Source organism: Talpa europaea (genome assembly GCF_964194135.1).
Source record: "Talpa europaea genome assembly, chromosome: 15".
Classification (NCBI taxonomy): Eukaryota; Metazoa; Chordata; class Mammalia; order Eulipotyphla; family Talpidae; genus Talpa; species Talpa europaea.
This window is the reverse complement of record NC_140083.1, coordinates 81,443,317-81,464,913: the sequence shown is the minus strand read 5'-3', so window position 1 is coordinate 81,464,913 and position 21,597 is coordinate 81,443,317. Positions and strand designations below refer to the sequence as shown.

The window sequence follows — 21,597 nt, the reverse complement described above, 5'->3', positions numbered from 1 at the left end:
TTGGCCTTTATATATGAACTGTAATGTCTGTTTCTAGGTGAGGTATCTGGAGAGTCTGGAAGGGCAAAACCACCATCCTCCAGTTATATGCATTCCATGAAGTACCATAATAGGAGCAAAGGAATTTTAGGATTGAGCTTTTGAGTTCAGAAGTATTGTAACTGGGGAGATGAGGGGGCGAGTAAGAAGAGGTGGGGAAGAATTTTGACAGAGTGTGGTAGAGACTGTGGGCAACTTGGTGGTGGGAAACTCTGTGACTGACCTGAGTAGAGACATCCTATACTATGAAAAAAAAATCTATTTAAAAAACACTAAAAACACCTGAAAGTTTTGTAATTAAGAGACTAACTTGTAAAGTATAGATCAAATGGGATCACTCCTATCCAATAGGAATTCACAACGAAAGTATGAATTTGAAAACAATGATTTGGAAATGATGCTGTGAATCTGGAGATCCTGGCATGTTGTCACAATTTCAGTAGCAGGAATTTTCAAGAGAAACTGTCCATAAGCTTAGTATCCCTGCAGCACATCTCAGTGGTGTTGAGGGAATTTCCCCATCACATCCCAGTGCATCTACGTAAGGAAAGACATGTGTGTGACTCAATTTACTTGGTGAAAGGAGACTGTCTGATTCTGTCATATTTTGACATTGCTCCTCAGATGCATCTTCTATGACATTTCTGGAGATTGGGCAAGAGTATGAAAGCAGTGATGAGAAACCATTCAGCAATAACAACGTTCATCATACTGGGGTTGACAAGTGATCCACAGCTAGAGATTTTGGTTTTTGTCTTTCTGTTTATCACATACGTGTTGAGCGTGATGGGGAACCTGACCATCATTGTTCTTGTCTTCGTGGATGCGCATTTAAAAACTGCTATGTACTTCTTTCTGCAAAATTTCTCTTTCTTGGAAGTCTCATTCACTACTACCTGTGTCCCCACTCACCTGTACATGATATCAAGTTGGGACAAGACTATGACCATCAAAGCCTGCTTTACCCAAATCTTTTTTATTGTCCTGTTTGGAGCCACAGAGTTTTTCCTGTTGGCGGTGATGTCGTACGACCGCTACGTGGCCATCTGCAAGCCCCTGCATTATGTGACCATCATGAACAGCAGGGTCTGCAGGATTCTCATAGTCTGCTGCTGGGTGTGTGGCTTCCTGATCGTCCTCCCACCCCTCAGCCTGGCCCTCCATCTGGAATTTTGTGGCTTTGTTATTGACCATTTTGCCTGTGATGCTTCCCCTATACTGAAGAATTCCTGTTCAGATACTTGGTTGATAGAGCAGCTGGTTATACTCAGTGCTGTGCTGACTTTCATGCCAACCCTGGCGTGTGTGGTTCTGTCCTACATATACATCATTAGGATGATCCTGAGGTTGCCTTCCATGCAGCAAAGGAAAAAAGCTTTTTCTACCTGTTCTTCCCACATGATCGTGGTCTCCATGATGTATGGCAGCGGCATTTTTATGTATATCAAACCCTCAGCGAAGAACGAAGTGGCAATTAATAAGGCAGTTTCTCTGCTGATTGTATCTATAGCTCCCTTATTGAATCCCTTCATTTACTCCCTGAGAAATAAACAAGTAAAGCAGTCTTTCCATGACACCCTCAGAAGAATTGCATTTATTTCCAAGAAGTAATAGATTATCAAATTGGGATTTTAATTTAAAGAGAAAATAAGTTATCAGCTTATGGATAGATATTTAGCTAAGAGATTGTTTATTTTCAAAATATTTAGGAGCAATAGAGTTGGGGAGAAAGTCTGAGAAAGACCCCTGCCAGAGCCAGTATTATGCAGATTGATGTTTCTTGATTCAGTTTTCTATGTCTCCCTAACCTACATTCAGTCAATTCTTTTTCAGTTTCTCAAATAAGCACTGGTCATTATTCGTAGTGTTGTTTCTATTCTGTCCATGTCACTGCTTTCCCCTCCCTGCAGCATAGCCTCTTTCAATGTGCTTTCTTTCCAAGAGCATAAGGACACTGACCTTTAGGAAATCTAAAGCTGCTTTCAACTCCAACCCTACTTAATGATGCCTCACAGTAAATATGTGGGTTTGCACAGAGTAATAATAATAATATTGTTTACCTCTTGAAATCTATATTGTTTAATATATATACAAAATATGTTGGCATAAAAATGTAATCAAATAGTATTTATTGATCATTCATAGACTTCTGAATAATTATTCTAAAATAGAGCTAGCAAAACTTGGGAAACCCAAAATAGTTGATTTAAAGATATCAAATTGTGATGAAACTGTGAGGACCAGAGGGACTTGGATTCTGGAAAGGATGCAAATGTAAAAAGGTAAACTGATTGCAAGTACCTTATTTTCTCTTGACGGTATGTTCAGATTCATGGTTGTGATGGATTATTAGTCAACCACACATCTTTATGTCTGCTTGCAGATAATCTAGCTTCTTTGCTTTGTAATCTTAACTGGATCTATGACTTGATTTTGACTATTAAAATGTGGCAGAAATGAAGTTACATGACTTCGGATAGGTCATTAGAATCTTGGAACTTCCACCTTCTCTTTTGGAACAATGTTCCTGAAGAATCCAGGAGTCACATGAGAACTCAAACACCCCGAGATTGCTTTGCAGTGAGGAAGCTGAATAGTTTTGCAGAGCGGCTGTGTAGAGAGAGACACCTTTCTCTGTGGGGACGCATGACTGAGAACATTTTTGGACATTAGTTCAGTTGAGTCTTCACACGCCTCCACGTCCTGTTACCAACAGTTGTAACTAAGAAGACTTGTGTGAGGAAAGCCCTTTATCTCCATCCTTTCCTAGAACTAAGAGAGATGGAAAATGATTTAATCTACTGAAATTTGTGGTGATATGTTACGAACAACAGATATTAAAAAAATAGGGTACAGGGATAGTGCTTTGCCTGGGCAGCAGGCGAGTAGGGCACTGCCAACTCTTGCTGGTGTAGGAAGGCCAAGGGACAGCATATTGGACATATGAGAGAACTGACGCCTGAAATGGTGCCATGAGGTGAATGAAAAATCTTCAAGCTTTGGAATTTTGCATTTTTTTTCTCCTGTATGTCTGCATGGATAGTATTTTCAAAGAGTGAATCAAAGATAAATTGAGTCCCAGTAAAAATATGTTGTATTTTCAAAGAGTATGATATGAATGATAGAAGTTTTCATGTATAAATAATGCTGAGACTGTAATTTGACTAAGGAAGATGGTTTTCAATTTGTTAAGTGTCTGGCATTTTACATATTATTGCTAAATCTCAACACAATATTTACAAGATAATTTCAAAATCTTGTTTTTGGTAAGGGAAAATGAAATTCATGGAAGTGAAATCATTTTATAAGGTCACAATCAAATCTCATTTTATATGACTCCAAAGTTGTGTTAATATCAACACGTGATGTTGTCTCAGAGAAACATATTTTACTAATGAGGTAATTTGAAGTTTGATTTAAGAAAAATTTACTGAGGGGCCTCCATGGTGGAGCAAGGGGTTAAGTCTCAGCACTATGAAGCTATCCCCAGCCTCTGCAACACAAGTTCGATCCCCAGCCAGGGAGCTACCCACATGGCGCAGCAGACCTCTCCTGTCTTCCCGCTGCTCCCCTCAGCAATGGATTTCAGTAGATCTGTCTGTTCTGCTCCCTAGTCTGTCTCTGGTGAATCTTCTCACCCCCCCACACCTCTGGCCTGGTGTTTGACATGTATTTTCTGTAGAAAAGTAAGTAATAATAATGCTGCATATAATGTTATACTTAGATTACATGTGTGTATATACATGGGGACATTCGGGAGGACAAGGGCCAAAACAATGTTTACCTCCAAATGTCTAAGTGTGTATGAGTTTTCAGCTTTTCTTGCTTACTTTTGAATTTTTCTACATTATACATGTATTATGCATGTATTTTTAGGCCACAAGGCTATATTCTAATTCACTGTGTTGCTTAAACTATATGTAAATAAACAATGAAGAATAATCTTGATTTGTAATTAGAAACTTAATTTTCTATGCCCAGTTATTACTCCACCTTCTTCTCTCCAAGGACATTAGCCCCTTTGGTACTTGGGTTGGGATTGTTTTGTGAAAATAAATTGCATTTTAGATTCATTAGAGTTTTGATTCAGAGTCACCAAGGGCCTCTTGTTTCCACTTTTTTCTGCATAATAATCTAGATGGGGGAATAAAGAGCATCTTTAATGTGCAGATCTGTTTGCCCACGTGAGTGACTCTTCACTCAGGTTACAAGAACAGGGTGTGAAAGTCCATGCATTTGCTGAGATAGAAGTAAAAAACTCTACATCTCATCCAGGCAGTTTGATTTTTGGGTAAGTTTGTCTAAATCTGAACAGGCATTCTTAGACAGCTGAGGAAGAAATAGCTTAGGAAGTAGTGAGAGTTGGCTTTTGGAAGAAAGTATGACGCCTTCAACTTGATATAATATGGACATATTAATCTTCCAAAATTTTTCCTATTGCATGAATTTATTAAAACAATGGTGCATTGGATCTTTCAATTTAAAACTAACTGAGACTCCTTGGACTTGTTAAAAATATATATATTTATACTTTTCCAGGATACATATGTCATTTTTGTCTTTTAAATGGTAAAAACTTGTATTTATGTAAACTTTTGCATTTTTTTAACCTACTCATCTACACCTAAGAATTTCTCATTTTGAGTTGCTAGTTGTTTGCTTTCACTGAATTTAAGAGAAACATTTTTTTAGAACATACTCAATATTTTATTTATTTATTTATTTTTGATAATATGTGGGCTATTTCTTTCTTTTTTTTTTTTAACAATTGCAACCCCTTTATTTTGACCCCAATCCCTCCCCCCAGCCCCCCTCCCCTCATAAAGTGTCTATGCAGGTTTATAAAAAGCTAGTGTTATCTGAGCAATATTAGAAAATTATCAATGAGAGATATGCTCGAGGAATTTATTAGGGTTATATGTGCTTTGAGTAGTGAGTCTCTGTTTTGTATTATTTTTTCCAGGGCAATTTCATTTATTCTCTCAGTTATGATCCATTTTGCCTCAGTTGGTCCTCCAATTGGAGATCTCCTATACCCTCTTCCTCTCTAATTTTTTTTAAAGCATGGGATGAAACGGGCCCGTGGTGAAGTGACTGGTCTGAAGTCAGTTCAGCCATGCTTTGTGATTTCCACCTTCATTCTCCTTCCTCTCGTGTAATGAAGATCTGTGGTGGATGGTGTGTGTGTGACATGGTGAGGCCTGACAGCCGGGAACAACAAATTGTAATTCATGAATTCTGATCATACTTCTATTACTGAGGCCAATTATTTTAAGAGATTTGGACTTGATTCTAGCAATAACAGACAAATGCTTTATGTTTCAAAACAAATCTGTTTGCCCATGGAAAGTCAGAACACCTACTTGTGCAGAGCTAGAGAGGTTTGCTTTAAAAAAAACAAACAAACTTTGGTTTACATCATTGTTTGTGTATCAGAAGGACAGGATCTCCCCCCTCAGGTGTTGTTACCCCACCAAGTCCACCCCCAGGAACCACGTCCACCACCATGTCCGCTGTGCTCCTCCGCACCTTGTGAGAGACCTTTTATTCCCTCTTGTGTCTGAACTTTGTTAGTTTCTCTCCAGTTTCCCAGAGTGCACAGAAATATTTTTTAATTTAAAAATAAAAGTAAAACTTGTAATTCAGAAACCAGGTGTATAATCATAGTGAGTGTGGACGCCTAAGGGCAAGGGTTTAGAAATGCAATTAGATGATCCCACTGGCATCTTTTCTTTCAAATGGAGTTTCACTGACGTTATTGGAATTACAGCTGCAGATGAAATAATGAAGACTATCAGGCAAGTGTCAGGTGTTAGGTAAGGTCACTTGCCATTTGTAACAGATGGAGAGGATATGTAAGTCTTATTGTATATAACACATCTCACTCTATATAATATTTCACTGTATATTCATTCCATTTTTGTTGACGGTAAGGATTTGATTTTTAAAAAAACTTCCATCTTTCACCATTAGCATCACCTATATACTAACTAGCTGTCTCATAAATGGCTAGTTAGGAAAGTATAGGACAGTAGCTGTTTCCTCTGCTATTTGTCAATAACAGTACCTGCAAGCTTGGCGTTGTACCAGGGAACGCCACGTAATGGGAGATGATACTACTCACTCAATTCACAAAGATAAAAAAGAGCTCTATTTCCTTAATGCAAGGAACATACACTTGCACGATATTTGTGGGAAACAATAAAAGACAGTGAAGGCTTTTAAAGCACTGAACTAATTGGGCCCTATGGGGATCCATTTTTAATCTCTAATGGGAGAAGACATGGAATCTCACAACAACTCCAGTCAACAGCAATTCCATGCAAGCCACATTTGCATTTAAAAATTTTTCAATAGTGCCATTAAAAAAGTGAGAAGTGTGAAATTAAGTTTACTTATATATTTTAATCTCAATATATTCAAATATTACTTCAACATGTTTTAATTATAAAATTATTAATGAGATATTTTATATTAATTTCTCTTACTAAGTTTTATAAAGGCTGTGTGTATTTTATAGTTGTTACATGTTTTAATCAGATGAGCCACATTTGAAGGGATCAACATGTGGTGAATGTCCACTGCATTGGACAGAGGGGACATAAAAGTTTGACTGAAGATAGCAAAGAGTTGACTAGGCCAATGTCAAAAATTTGATAACAACTTTTATGTTGTTCTTGCTCAGTTCTTGAGTGGCTGTGCAGTTGGTCTTTGGTCTCATTACTTCATCAATCAGTTACTACATTTATAAATAAACTAAGTAGATAGAAACTAGATTAAGATAGAGAACATCAATTATATGCTTGGAAGATATGGCTCAGAGAAATATCCAGAACATTTGGTCATTTTTCTTCCTCATTTGAATGGATTATAAAATATTAATTAATTCTAATATTAATGTTATTATACAGTATTATTTAGTACTATAGATATTGGCAAAAAAAAAATCTCATGAAAGGCTTTCTGTTATCTACCATCTCCAAAAATGTTCTCATGCATTCTTTTGCTTTTTTAAAAAGATTTTATTTATGCATACAAGAACTGGGGTACAGGCCAGAGGTGTGGGGCTTGAGAGGATTCACCAGAGACAGAGTGGGGAACAGAACAGGCAGACAGACTGAAATCCACTGCTGAGGGGAGCAGCGGGTGAGTCAGGAGAGGTCTGCTGTGCCATGTGGGTAGCTCCCTGGCCAGGGATGGAACTCAGGCCTCTGTGGTGGTCCTTCATGGTGGTAGTGCTGAACCTTAATACCTAGGCCACCAGGGATTATACAGTGTTCTCATGCATTCTATTCCAAAAGTAAAAAATCCTACTACTAGAGATTCATTTCTTTGTTTCATTTAATGTGTCTGTATAAGTTATTCTGGTTGTAAAAGGCCAAAACCTGACAATTCAACAAAATTTGTCATGCAAAACTCTGACACTGTTCTCAGTGCTGTGTATAAAACGAGAGTATCAGACATTTAAGTTTCTTTCCCAAGTAGAACATATAGTTGGTGGTAAGGGAGGGAGAAAATAGATAATTTCAAACTGTTAATTATTAGGAAGAAATTGAAAAAGACTGATATACATTGAGTGGTTGGATGACAGGAATCCTCACCAAAATTAGTGATCATGGGTGAGGCTTAGGAACAGGTGACCTTGTCCACAGTGACTAGATGCATCCAGAGCAGAGTGAAAGTAATTCTTTGCAGAGAATTTGCTGTTAAATGGAGCAGAAAACTGAAGTGCTAGGTAGTAATGCAGTGTGATAGGTTTTTTTTGATTTTTTAAAAAATCTCTCGTTTTTATTATATATATATTTTTTACATCATTGTTCATTTTTAAACAATATTTGCTTCCCCCCACCCCCTCAGGTGTCGTCCCCATAGAGTTTCCTTCCCTAAGGCACCCGTGCACCGTCACCTCAGTCCCCTGGGCTCCTCCCTCCCTCCCCCTTATCCCTCTCCCTCCTCCTCCCCTGCAGGACGTCTCTGGTTTATAATTGTCTGATTTTGCTTCGTTGTGCAGTGTGATAGTTTTCATAATAAAGTTTTATTTGGAAATAATTTTAAAATTACAAAAATTTTCATAATGAACAATTGTACCAAGAATTTATGACATTCAGGTATACCTAGTCCTATTTTACCCATTTGCTTTTGCTATTGATTGCTCTTCATAATAATTTCTTCCTTCCTTCCTTCCTTCTATAATTCACACACCATAAAAATTCACGACATATTTGAAGTCTCAGTACATGCATCTGACCCTTTACAGCTTTACCCTAACTATAATAGTTCAGTATGTATTTCTTAAGAACAGAGATATTTACTTGCAAAACCATAGTAATTCTCTCACCTATTCCTAAACCTCACCCATGATCACTAATTTTGGTGAGGCTTCCTGTCATCCAAACAGTAAAGTTAACACTGATAACAAAAATTTTGTATCACTGTCTATATTTCAATTTTGTCACTGATCCAATAATATACTTGGTTGAATTTTTCTACTTCTTTCCAGGATCCAGTCTGAGTGACAGGCATTGCCTTGAGCTGCTATGAATTTTTAGCCTCCTTTGGAACATTTGCACAATTTATCTTTTTTTTTTTGAGATAGATATTTTTGATAGAATTTAGTTTCCCTCCATCCCATTCTTTCAGTAGAATCTCCTGGGTTTGGGAATCTATGATCATTCCTTGTGATTAGATTCAGTTGCTCATTCTCAGCTGGAGTGTGAAATAGATGGAATGTTATTCTCAGGGTGATCCACCTGGTCATCAGGTCAAGGGGTCCAATTTCTCCACTGTATAATAACTGCACTTTGTAACCAATAAGAAATCTATATGTATGTTAAGACTATGCAAATACTCCATGACTTTGCTTCTTTTGATTTTATTTTTTTGCCTGATTCAAGGTTGTTCATATAGTAGACGACAAGTATAACTTGTGCCCAAACTGGTTCTACCTTCCCTGCGATAAATTTAGAGGACTTCGTGAAAGACGAATTTTCATGTTACAAAAGGAGCAGCTTGAGACTGAGTTTAATTTTGATTAAAGCCACTCTTTCATCCTGTCATATTTGATATAACTCCTCAGATGCATTTTCTGTGGCATTTCTGTGAAGATTGGGCAAGAGTATGAAAGCAGTGATGAGAAACCATTCAGCAATAACAACGTTCATCATCCTGGGGTTGACCAGTGACCCACAGCTAGAGATTCTGGCTTTTGTCTTTCTGTTTATCACATACGTGTTGAGCGTGATGGGGAACCTGACCATCATTGTTCTCGTCTTCGTGGATGCGCATTTAAAAACCGCTATGTACTTCTTTCTGCAAAATTTCTCTTTCTTCGAAGTCTCATTCACTAGTGCCTGTGTCCCTGTCTACCTGTACATGATATCAAGTGGGGACAAGACTATGACCATCAAAGCCTGCTTTACCCAGATCTTTTTTATTGTTCTGTTTGGAGCCACAGAGTTTTTCCTGTTGGCCGTGATGTCATATGACCGCTACGTGGCCATCTGCAAGCCCCTGCATTATGTGACCATCATGAACAGCAGAGTCTGCAGGATTCTCATAGTCTGCTGCTGGGTGTGTGGCTTCCTGATTATCCTCCCACCCCTCAGCCTGTCCCTCCATCTGGAATTCTGTGACTCTGTTATTGACCATTTTGTCTGTGATGCTTCCCCACTACTGAAGAATTCCTGTTCAGACACCTGGTACATAGAGCAGCTGGTTATAGTCTGTGCTGTGTTGACCTTCATAATGACCCTGGTGTGTGTGGTTCTGTCCTATGTATACATCATTAGGATGATCCTGAGGTTGCCTTCTATGCAGCAAAGGAAAAAAGCCTTTTCTACCTGTTCTTCCCACATGATCGTGGTCTCCATCTCGTATGGCAGCTGCATTTTTATGTATATCAAACCCTCAGCTAAAGACGAAGTGGCCATTAATAAGGCAGTTTCTCTGCTTACTACATCTGTTGCTCCCTTAATGAATCCTTTCGTTTACTCCCTGAGAAATAAACAAGTAAAGCAGTCTTTCCATGACACCCTCAAGAGACTTGCATTTCATTCCAAGAAGTAGTAGGATACTGAGAACTCAAATTAAAATGAAAAGGATCCATTGAAATATGAATAGAAACTGAATCTATAAGAGTGACCTATGGTAGTCCTCCCTGTCTTCATTTTGCTTTTCTTGGTTTCAACCTGATCAGATGTGGTCTGAAAATATTATGTACAATAAGGTATTGAGAAAAGAGAGAGAGAGAGAGAGAGAGAGATAGAGAGAGACATCTATGTAACTGTTATTGTAGTACATTGTCATATTGTTCAATTTTATCATTAGGTATTGTTGTTAATCTTTTACTGTGCCTAATGTATAAAGTTAATAATTGCTCTAATAACTTCTTTTAATAATTGCTCTAATAACTTCTTTTAAGTGCCAAAATTTTGCTAATAGTGTTTTCCTGTCTAAATAAAGTGCTCTGTCTAATAATGGTTTTCATAGAAACTGTGACCCAAGATTACAGTATAACTTTATCCTGGGAACTCACTAGATGTGTTCCAGAAAAATTTGCATAATGAATATTGATCATGAACTGAACATTCTTTCCCTTCTCAGGAATAAAAATTTCTCTTTCTTTTTAGCATGATGTTCATACTAGGTCTATCAAAATAGAAATCAACCACAAAAGAAAGCCGAAAAAAACCTTTAATGTGAGAAGACTGAACAACACATTACTGAATGACTACTGGGTTAATGAAGAAGTCAAAGAAGAAATGAAAAAAAAATACCTCAAAACAAATAAAAATGAGGACACAGCTGATCACAAAACAGGCCACATCAAGAAACAAAGAGACTTTAACTAAATAACATTATCTCTCACCTAAAGGAACTTGAAAAAGATAAACAAACAAATCCAAAAGTCACTAGCAGGAAGGATATAATAAAAATGAGAACAAAATAAATAAAATAGAAATAAAACATATAGTCCAAAAGGTTAACGACAACAAAAAATGTTTTTTTGAAAAAATAAACAAGAGACAAACATCTAGCTAGGATCATAAAGAATACATCTATTCATTGGGAAAATCCAATGAATAGAACCAGAAATAAAAAAGAAGTTGCAGCAGACATCTCAGAAGTTCAGAGAATGATAAGATTTCTATGAACATGTATGCTAGTAAGTTGAATAACATAGAAGAGCAGTAGACATTCTTAGAAATCAGGAAGAAACATTGACAGAAAACCTAAACAGAACAATTAAAAGCAAGGAAATTGAAACAGTCATCAATGTCTCCCCAAAAACAAAAGTCCAGGCCCAGATAGTTTCACTAGTGAGTTCTCCCAAACCTTCAAAGATGAGCTAATACCGATCCTCATATCTGGCCCCAAGCCACTGATCTACATTCAGAAAGAAGATGAAGAGGGAGGAAGCAACACAGTTAAGAGTGGATCTGAATCTCCTTGTTCATAACTTAATCATCAATGGAAGTTTACTGGGGATAAAGGTAGAGGAAAAACACTATTTTCTCAGGTCTCATGCTCTTGAGGCTTTTATGTTCCCTCTTAAAGAGAAAAAAATAAATGATACGTTGCTCAGAAGCGATGTGGGCATGGAAGGGGAGCTAGGAGACATAGACGGAATAATACGGGCTTCATAGTCAGAATAACATGGGTTTTGTATGCTTTCAATTTCCCAAGGAGATTCATGGCCTAAGGCTTCTAACCAAAGCTTGCTGAGAGCTTAGAAAAAGTAGGAAAACCAAGGCTACTTCAAATAATTAGAAACATTTAGAAACGTGAAACTAAAAATCAGTCAGAGGTTGTGTTGCTCAGTTTAGCAATTAAACTCTGGTACTAGCAGATTTTGTTATAATTCTTGCTGAGTCCCTCAGCTGTGTGACCTCATACAAGTGATTTCATCTCTTTAAGTTTCAGTTTCTTCATTTGTAAAATAGGGTGGAATTTCCAGGTGGATTTAAGAACCCCTCTATGAGGCACAATTTGCTAATTCATTGTTCTCGGTATAAAAACCCCCACCTGATTAAATTTCTTCACTTAAAAAAAAATTCACTTCTGCGCGCCCCCCCGTCATTTGTCCATCTAGCCACACATTAGAACTGCATGCATTTAGCAAGGAATCACTGAGCACCTGCCATTGCTTGGCATTGTAGATGGAATTATGATTAAGGAGATAGTATCCCCGCACTTCTAGATCTTACAGACCAAAGGTGAATACAAATTTTACCACTATAACCATTACCTCTATATGCTAGCTGTCAGAAATTATACATATAGTAACGAGAAACCAGACGGAACATAACTTGAATGTTGTTTTTACATTCCTCCACTCTTGAAATTTCATTCAAACACTCCCTAACATTTTGGCTCCCACACACTAGTATCCACTTCACTCTGACTTCTTCCTACTCCACTGCCAATTTCCTGAAAACGACTGAGCCCATCAGCACTCTAATTGTCAGTATTCATACTTTTATTCTTCATATCAGTTGCTCTCTGCAGCATTTCACACGGCCATATTGTAAGATATTCTCTTCCTCTGAATTCTACAGATCTATCACCTTTCTTATCAGCCCTTCTACCTCTTTACATTTTGGAAGTTTGCTTAAAATTTGATATTTGAGTTTCTTCTATGCTGGGTTCTATGCATGACCTCCTCTGTTCCCATAGCATCAGTTACCATCTACATGGTAAGGATTGCTGAGTTCATTGCTTGCTTCTAAATCCAGGTGCCTTGACATTACGGCCATTTAATTTATTTACAGTGGGATTTAACTTAATTTGAAACTAAATTTATAGTTTCCACAACTTTCTCCTTTTCCCTTTTTATTTCACTGAAATTTATGACTCAGTCCTGTTGGATTGAAATTTTGTGCTTCTACCATTGCCTTTCTCCCTTAATTCCTCTTCCTTTATTTTTACCTGCTTGACTTATCCTTAAGACACAGTTTCAATGGCATCCTTTCTGAACATTTATTGACTCTTAGATGGAATTGCTTTTTTATTTATAAAATCCTAATCCCTTCCTTATATTACCACTGAACAGGATGCAATTTATTTATTTCCAAAACGCTCTCACTGACCTGGAGTTTGACTCTGTCAGTCTAGTGACTGACATAGTAATGACTCATTCATTTAATTTGAATTACTTAAAGATTCACAAGTTTTTTGATGGTATCCTTGAAGGCTTGTTTCACCTGTTGGTTCCTTAGTGTGTAAATGAAGGGGTTTAACAAAGGTGCAACTGAAGTAATGAGTAGAGCTACACCCTTGTTAAATGTGCTCCCATCTTTTGCTGAGGGTTTAATATAAATGAAGAGGCAGCTTCCATAAGAGAGGGAGATGACAATCATGTGGGAAGAACAAGTGGAAAAGGCTTTTGACCTTTGCTGGGCAGAGGGAAGTTTTAGAATAGTCTTGATGATGAATGTGTAGGACAGAATCACCAACAACAGAGTGACCACCAGGGTCACAGAAGCCACAAGAAAGACAACCTTCTCTATAAGTCTTGTGTCTGAACAGGAGAGTTCGCGAAGGGGTTCATAGTCACAGAAAAAATGGTTCAGCTTGTTGGATGCACAAAAGTCCTGCTGACTCATCATAGTGATTGGTGGTACAATAACCATTAATCCGGCCACCCAAGAACAAAGGACCAGCCGGATACAGACCCTGTTGCTCATGATGGTGGTGTAGTGCAGGGGTTTACAAATGGCCACATAACGATCATAGGACATGGCTGCCAGAAGATAAAATTCCGTGGACCCAAGGAATATAGCAAAGAAATACTGAGTGAAGCAGCCAGCAAAACTGATAGTCTTATTCCCTGTTGTGATGCTGATCAGGGCTCTCGGGATGAAGATGTTTGTGAAGGAGATTTCTAAGAAGGAGAAGTTCCGAAGAAAGAAATACATGGGAGTCTGAAGGTGGGAGTCCAGCAAGGTGAGGATGAGGATGGTCATATTTCCCATGATGCTGAGAATGTAGCTAAGGAACAAAAAGGAGAAAACCACCCCCTGGAGTTCAGGGGCATCTGTTAGACCCAGCAGGATAAACTCAGTCAACATAGTTTTATTTTTCATTATTGACGAAAATGGGAGTCTCAGAGTAAAGAAGAGATAGTAGTAAAAGCTGAGTAAGAAAGAGGTACTCTGAAGTGGACAGGCGAAATCTGAAGAGGGCGAAAGGAAATGGAACATAAACTTTTCCATTGATGACATAACTTGGGTCAGTTGCCCATTTGTGTAGCTCTGGATCCTTCCAGCCCCATTTGCCCTGAAAAGAAAAACTCTTGTTATTATTTCCCCAGATGGTGTAGGTTTCCCCCACTATCCAAAGGTAGAATGTTCTTATTTGGTATGATTTTGTAGGTTTTTATTTTTGGTCTTAGAATGTAAAATTTTTTTCCATATAAATTAATGGTGATAGCTTCTTAGAGTTTTCAAAATTTTGCTTTTCCATAAGGATAGGAGATTCAACTGTATTTCAGAAGAAATTTAGAAACTTGAGAATAAGGTAGGAGTTCTTAACTGGGGATCTATCAATTCCTATATTGAATTTTTCATGTAAAAAAGAAGCCACTGAACCATGTGTAAATCATTTTGTACATGTGAGTATAGAAAGTTTTGTGGGGAAAGCACATGAAACTATGACCCAAGGTCTTCAAGGGACTTCAGAATTAAGCACTTCCAGGACATTCGAGTCTACTAATTTGTGAGCTCAGAGTCACACTTTATGGGAGCATATTATCAAGACTTTTTCTATTGTTTTCTAAACATGCAGCAGCTGTCAAGCATTTGTAACATTTCTACATTTTACATTCTACATTTTCTGGCAAATATATATATATAACTTAAACAGAAATTCTACAGAATACTTTATAACCTGTGCTCTGATTTTTTAAAACTTAATTTATTCTACTTAAAATAAAAAAAAAAGTTCCTATAACCCACTAATGGGTTGCAGTGCATAATTGGAATCTACTATCAAGAAAAATTGACAAAGCTCAGATGTCCATTTTCTCCTGGTTACCAACCTGGCATCTTCAGGGAGTGGCTGGGTATTCTCGTCTGCTTCAGTTTCAGGCTTCACAACCACGGAGACTAAAATTCGTGCAGCTGTAAACTAGGAGCATCCTTTCTCACTTGATTATCCAAAGGATTATAGTGGGATTTTAGTCCTAAATATTTTTAGTAAATAAAAGTTGTGAGGCCACATAATTATGAAATAATATAAAATTTATTGCATTTTCTACGTTATCTGCCACCACGTTCTCACTGTACTTCATAGAGATAACAAAAACACCCACGGCTTCTCTTGATAAGAAGTAGTTTGCCCCTTATCGTTTTGTGGAAACTGGCTTATTTCTGTTCTTTCACCAATTCATACTGGAGTTGAATCAGTTTTTGGCTATCCTGTCTTTTTACAGCAGAGCCAATAAATAGGAGGTGAAAAGAAGGGCTTGAAATGAGAGAATAGTCCTGGATTTTTCTTTTCAGGAGAAATGAGGCTGATGAGCTGAGGAGGCAGAACATGAACTCCCCGCTCAGCCCGGGTTATACCTACCCAGAGCGCCGCAGGCTACACTCGCCCCACTGAGAATGCGCACAGGGAAATCAACTGAGCGAAGAAGCTCCAGTTGCTCTGGGGATTCTTGTTTGAAGCAGGCTAATGAATGTCCTTTGTTGACAACTTTGGGAACAAACTAAATATTTACCTGGGGACGAAGGTCCAGAGAGATTAACTTGGAGGTGGTGGTGGTGGTGGGGGGGGGCTTGCAGGAGCACCTTGGCGCTGGGGGGAAGGAGTATGGAGGCCTGGCACCAGCCTTGTCCGGATGCGGCCATAGGTGGACTTGGTCTTGGGCCAGCAGCTTAAGTGGAACCATTTGCAGGTCCTGAGGTCTGGAAAAGCCACATTTTATAAACATTTCTAGTCTGGTGAAATTAGCCAGTTATAGACCCTGGCTGGAGACAGGAAGCAGTGATTTTCATTCTTTGGCGCGCACATACAGACATGAGATGGAGAACAGAAGGGGAGTGGCCAGATCGGGCAGGCCACCCATCTTGGCCTGAGAGTTACCTCTGAGAAATCACAAATTTCCAGCTTAAGGCAGTGAAGAAATCGTCAGGATATGTATGCATTACCTGGGGTGGGGGCCATTCTTGGCTCTCCAAACACACATTTGCCTTACCTATTTCTCAGTAGAAAAAAAAGCGCTGGTAAAACCAGTGTTTGTCTTGGAAACAAATTGCCAGAATTAGGAACAAAATATTGCTTACACAAACTATCTTACAAATGTCTTCCTCATCCATCATTTCATCTAATTCTCACAACAGTGATGGAGCTCAGAATGTGGTCTGACCCAACGCAACACAACCATCAACTCCATCGTGAATGACGCAAGAATCTTAGCCTTTCTCAATCTCACTTTGCTGTTCTGTACAGTGGGGACCAAATGGCCCATTAAATAGAATCATAATTGGTGAGGGTGTAGATAGCACCTACAACATGGTATGTGTCCCAGAAATAGTTCTCATTTTCACTTTCTAGTGAAGAAATGACTATAAAACTGTATTTGGCAATAGTTTCGTTGTACCTTTACAGTTTATTTATATCTGAGGGAAGAAATCCTATACTGTGAAAAAAATTAACAAGTATGTAATATATACAAACACACATTATATATATATACATGTACTTTATATATATATAAATATAAATTTGTTTATAGAGAAGAAAGTCCATCTCACCACTAGAAAACATTTGACGCTAGCAGATGCTAAGTAAACACACAGCATGCTAAGTAAACACTTAGTTTAGAGAATTTCCCCCCTAAGGATTCATTTTTCTTTAGAGGAAAGGATAGCAAAAGAAGAAAGTTGAGTGACTCATTGGGGAGTCAGTCAGTCTAGGCTGCAAATTTGGGAACAAGGATCAGCAAAAATAAGAAGAGGAAAACTAGAGGTGGAAATCTGCTCAGGAGGATATTCATTGAGGAAATTATTTCATAATGAATTATTTAAAAAGTTATGCTGCCTCCTAAAATTTAAAAAGTACCTAGATTGTGTGATAAGGAAATGGCTGAAGTAAATGTGGCTGATGGAAGGCTGTTATTTTTGAAGCCGTAACTTTAAAAAAATTTTTATTATTTTTATTTTTTATATATATATTTATTACATCATCCTTCATTTTTGTACAATGTAAGATTTCCCATGAAATTCCTACCACAATTCACCTGGGCAGCATCACCATAGTCCCTTGTGCTCTTACTACCCCTATCCTGATCCCTGTCCCTCTTCCTCCCCCACAGAATGTCTCTGCTCTATGGATGCCTGTTGATTTTTATTTTTACTTTATTATTTTTTTCCCTGATCCCTTATTTGGTTCCTCTACATTCCTCCTATAAATCAAACTATCTGATATTTTCTGGTATTTTTCTTTGTCTTTCTGGCTTATTTTGCTGAACGCAATCCCTTCCAGCTCCATTCATGTTGCTGCGAATTGCATAAGTTTATCCTTTTGGATTACTGAGTAATATCCCATTGTGTATATGTACCACAGCTTCTTGATCCAGTCCTCTATTTTTGGGCATTTGGGTTGTTTCCATAGCTTAGCTATTGTAAATAGAGCTGCAATAAACATAGGTGTGCAGGTGTCCTTTTGAATTAATGTTTTTGTGTCATTTGGGTAGATACCTAAGAGTGGAATTGCTGGATCATCTGGAAGCTCCATTTTTAGTAGTTTGAAGAAACTCCACGCAGCTTTCCATAGAGGGTGGACCAGTTCACATTCCCACCAGCAGTGTAGCAGAGTTCCCTTTTCTCCATATCCTCATCAAATTTGTTGTTGCTAGTTTTTTTTTTTTTTAATATGTGCCATTCTTACTGGTGTAAGATGGTATCTCATTGTGGTTTTGATTTGCATTTCCCTGATTATGAGTGATGTTGACCATTTATTCATATGCTTGTTGGCCATTTGCATTTCCGCTTTGGAGAAGTGTCTTTTTAGCTCTTCTGCCCATTTTTGACTGAGTTGTTTACTTTGTTTTTGTTGAGTTTCATCAGCTCTTTATAGATCTTTTTTGATTTTATATTTCTCTAGGTTGATTGTTAGGAATTTGAAACCATGCTTTTTATATTCCCATTATTAATGCCCAGCATATCACTTAAAACATAGCAGACAATTAATATCTTTATTAAAATATTTGTTAATTAAAATTCTATTGATTGAAAATAGTATATTTGGATGATTAAAACTTTATAATTTTTTGTACTGTGTTCTTAAATGCTTGCTTCACCTGTTGATTCCTTAAAGTATAAATAAAGGGGTTCAACAAGGGGCTAATTGAAGTCATGAGCAAAGATATTTCCTTGTCAAAGTTACCTTCTTTCTTTGGTGATGGGTTAATGTACAAGAAGATGCAGCTGCCATAAGAGAGGGAGATGACGATCATGTGGGAGGAACAAGTGGAAAATGCCTTGGTCCTTTGCTGAGCAGAAGGGATCCTCAGGATAGTCCTGATAATGTATATGTAGGAAAGTGTCACTAGCACCAGGGTAACCACCAGAGTCAAAAGAGCTATGAAGATGACTACTAATTCTAGGAGTTGTGTGTCTGAACAGGCGATCTTTAGGAAGGGTCTAAAGTCACAGTAATATTGATTCAACACATTGGAGGCACAGAAATCTATCTGTCTCACCATGATGAAGGGGGGTAAGATGGATAGGAGTCCCCCCAGCCAGGAGCAGAACACGAGTAGTATGCAGACCCGGCTGCTCATGATGGTCAGGTAGTGTAGGGGTTTGCAGATGGCCACGTAGCGGTCATAGGACATAGAAGCCAGGAGGTAAAACTCTGTCCCCCCAAGCATAATAGCAAAAAAATACTGAGTCAAGCAGCCAGCAAAGCTGATGACTTTATTTCCTGTTACCAAGCTGGTCAAAAGTCTGGGGATAAAAATGGATGTGAAAGAAACTTCTAAGAAGGAGAAATTCCGGAGGAAGAAATACATAGGAGTCTTAAGTTGGGGGTCTACCAGAGTCAGTATGATGATGGTTAGGTTCCCTAGGACACTTAGCAGGTAGGCAAGGAACAGAAAGATGAATATCACCACTTGGAGTTCAGGTTGATTTGTGAGACCCTGCAAGATAAACTCGGTAAATGCGGTCCTGTTTTTCATTGTTGACCTTCAGTAGATCTAAAGGAAAAAGAAAAGGTTGGTGATGAGAACCAGGTTTCCAGGGTAGGAGTAATGAAGTTAATTGCAACCCAGCACAATCAGGTCCTACTATCACCCTTTATTCAGTTGGAGAAACCAGTGTCCAATTGGAAGGGGCTGGTTCTTTAGAAGTCCCAGGTCTTCTGTGCTAGTGGATTATTCATAAAGCCCGTTCATTTCTCCTTGTTGACCTATTCTTGGATTCTTAGCAAAGATATGTCACCAAGAACTACCCTGCCTTTACCTGTCACTTCATATGAGATTTTTATAAATTTCACATATTTAAATCTTTTTCTGACTTCATTTACTATTTCTATTTCTGTGTTCTGGGTAGGAAGCTTCCTTCTGTGTCCTTCCTATATTTCCTGATATTTCACCACATATGAAGATCACATACACGATCTTCAACTCCTTCATAGTCTAAATTCCTGGTTTCCTCTTTAGGTGTCCTGTGAAAATTCTCCCAATCAGACAATGCTGTAGGCCCCAAATCTAAAATTGACTTTTTGTTACTCATATTTCTCAAGATGAATGTCTATTTGGCCTTTAGGATCCTACGACTGTTTCAGTACTCTCACTTTATACTAGCAGCCTTTTCCTATGGCCAGGGCTCAGCTGTCACTAAATAGTATTAATAAGTACTAAGCCCCGTGATTCTTGGCCATATTCAGAATTGTCTGGGTACTGATTTGACACACCACTAGGAACTGATATAGTGACGATCACAGGGCATAGCTCTCAGAATGGATTTTGGTTAATGATTTGAAGCCTCTGAATGGCATCTGTTAATTAGTTATAACCTCACACTTGTGTTTTCACTATTTTCTTAGAACATAGTGTAGGAAATTGACTCCAGTACTGTTGCATAGAGCTGCCCTTTCTAGATAAACTCTTGGTCCACAAGAAAGGAAATTTTGCCAGTAATATATTTTTTTTACCATCTAATGGTGGCCTTATCTTACTATGGAGATGTCTGTAGCAGAGGACATCTGTAACTTGCGTGTGCAGTTAGAAAAATCATGGAAAACCCATGACTTACAATGACTTTACTTATATTTTGACTTTACAATGGTGTGAAAGAGTTCTGAGCATGCTAAGGTAGTCTGGGTTAAGTATGATGTTTGGTAGATGAGCTATATTAAATGAATTTTTGATGTAATATTTTCAAACAATGGGTTTACCAAAATGTAACCCCATTGTAGTTGAGGAAGATCTATATTCTCAGGTGTCGTTGATACTCTTCCTAGGACAACCATATATGAATTCTAAGGAACAAGGTAAGTTTAAGCCTTGACTTGATTTTCTGTGTCTGTCACTTTCCTGGTTGGACTCACCTGTGATCTTTAACAGTAGCTTTGCTCTTCTAGCTTTTCACAATTGTATAATTTCATGGTCCATGTCCACAGAATATAACCTCAGTGATTTTGGAAGCTGGAATCATGAAGTCCTCAGATTCTTCGCAGTCTGAATCACTGTGTTGTCTGTTATTGATTCTAAAAGAGGACTCAAAGGGGAGGTGTCTTATGGGAGACTACAATAGTAGTACATTAGGGTATTTTCTATATGCTATTTGACCACATCCTGCCATGTTCTTTTCATAGAAGAACCCAATCTTTCTTATCTAAAATAAGAAGTGAGTTGTTCTCTTCCTATTAGAACAAATTTTACTGAAGAGGAGCTAAAAAGCAAACCAAAGAATTTTTTAAAAATAGGAGTGATCTCAATAAAATAGAGGACTTATAAAATTGAAAATTCCCTGTTTCCTGATGGGTGCGAGAATATGTTCCTATCCTTAGAAGCCAGGATATGGACTTTTAGGTAGATTCTCAGTTAGCAAGAGTGAACTATGACACAGATTGTATCTAATCTTTTGAGAGCAGGAAGCTGGGATCAGCTTCCTGAAGAAGCTAAAGGTGTACTGTAGATGCAAGCTCGGGAGGAAACATGAACATCAATTGTTGACAATTTTGTATGCAAATTGTGAACACAGACAGACTAAATTAAAAGTGCAATAAGAGAATTAGCTACTGCCTTGCCTAAGAGTCTGAGAAGCTGAGAGCAGTGGGGTAAGACCCTTGAAGATGGTTAGAAAAATGATCACTTGGTCATCATGGATATCTGTTGCTGCATTGGTGACGTGATTTGAGAATTATTGAAGAGCTCCACATTCTAAAAATATTCCATAAATTATTTTTCTAGAAGCAACACAATTCTGAATTGTTATATTTGTAGGAGAGTAGGTGACTGAATATATAGTACTTGCAAGTTCATGAGCAATCAAACCACCTCCCAAATTAAGATTAAATCACCCTTCCACCAGCCACCTCCAAATATAA

At 38.0% G+C, this 21,597-nt stretch overlaps 4 protein-coding genes across 4 annotated transcripts; 2 read left to right on the top strand and 2 right to left on the bottom strand.

The window, feature by feature from the left end:
• Positions 1 to 714: 714 nt before the first annotated feature.
• LOC311184987 (olfactory receptor 6C2-like) lies at positions 715 to 1,589 on the top strand (the record flags this gene model as incomplete). Its single annotated transcript, XM_084255322.1, is given in 2 exon segments — positions 715 to 1,537; positions 1,540 to 1,589. Coding segments are annotated over 2 exon segments (873 nt in total).
• Positions 1,590 to 9,156: 7,567 nt separating this feature from the next.
• LOC311184947 (olfactory receptor 6C2-like) lies at positions 9,157 to 10,104 on the top strand (the record flags this gene model as incomplete). Its single annotated transcript, XM_084255281.1, has 1 exon — positions 9,157 to 10,104. One exon carries the CDS (start codon positions 9,157 to 9,159, stop codon positions 10,102 to 10,104), a length of 948 nt encoding a protein of 315 aa, XP_084111407.1.
• A 3,089-nt stretch (positions 10,105 to 13,193) lies between these two features.
• LOC311184982 (olfactory receptor 2AP1) lies at positions 13,194 to 14,123 on the bottom strand (the record flags this gene model as incomplete). The annotated part of the gene is made up of 1 exon (XM_084255317.1): positions 13,194 to 14,123. One exon carries the CDS (start codon positions 14,121 to 14,123, stop codon positions 13,194 to 13,196), a length of 930 nt encoding a protein of 309 aa, XP_084111443.1.
• A 4,169-nt stretch (positions 14,124 to 18,292) lies between these two features.
• On the bottom strand, positions 18,293 to 19,222 carry LOC311185545 (olfactory receptor 6C4-like; the record flags this gene model as incomplete). Its single annotated transcript, XM_084256167.1, has 1 exon — positions 18,293 to 19,222. The coding sequence occupies one exon, from the start codon at positions 19,220 to 19,222 to the stop codon at positions 18,293 to 18,295; it is 930 nt and encodes a 309-aa protein (XP_084112293.1).
• Between the last annotated feature and the right edge of the window lie 2,375 nt (positions 19,223 to 21,597).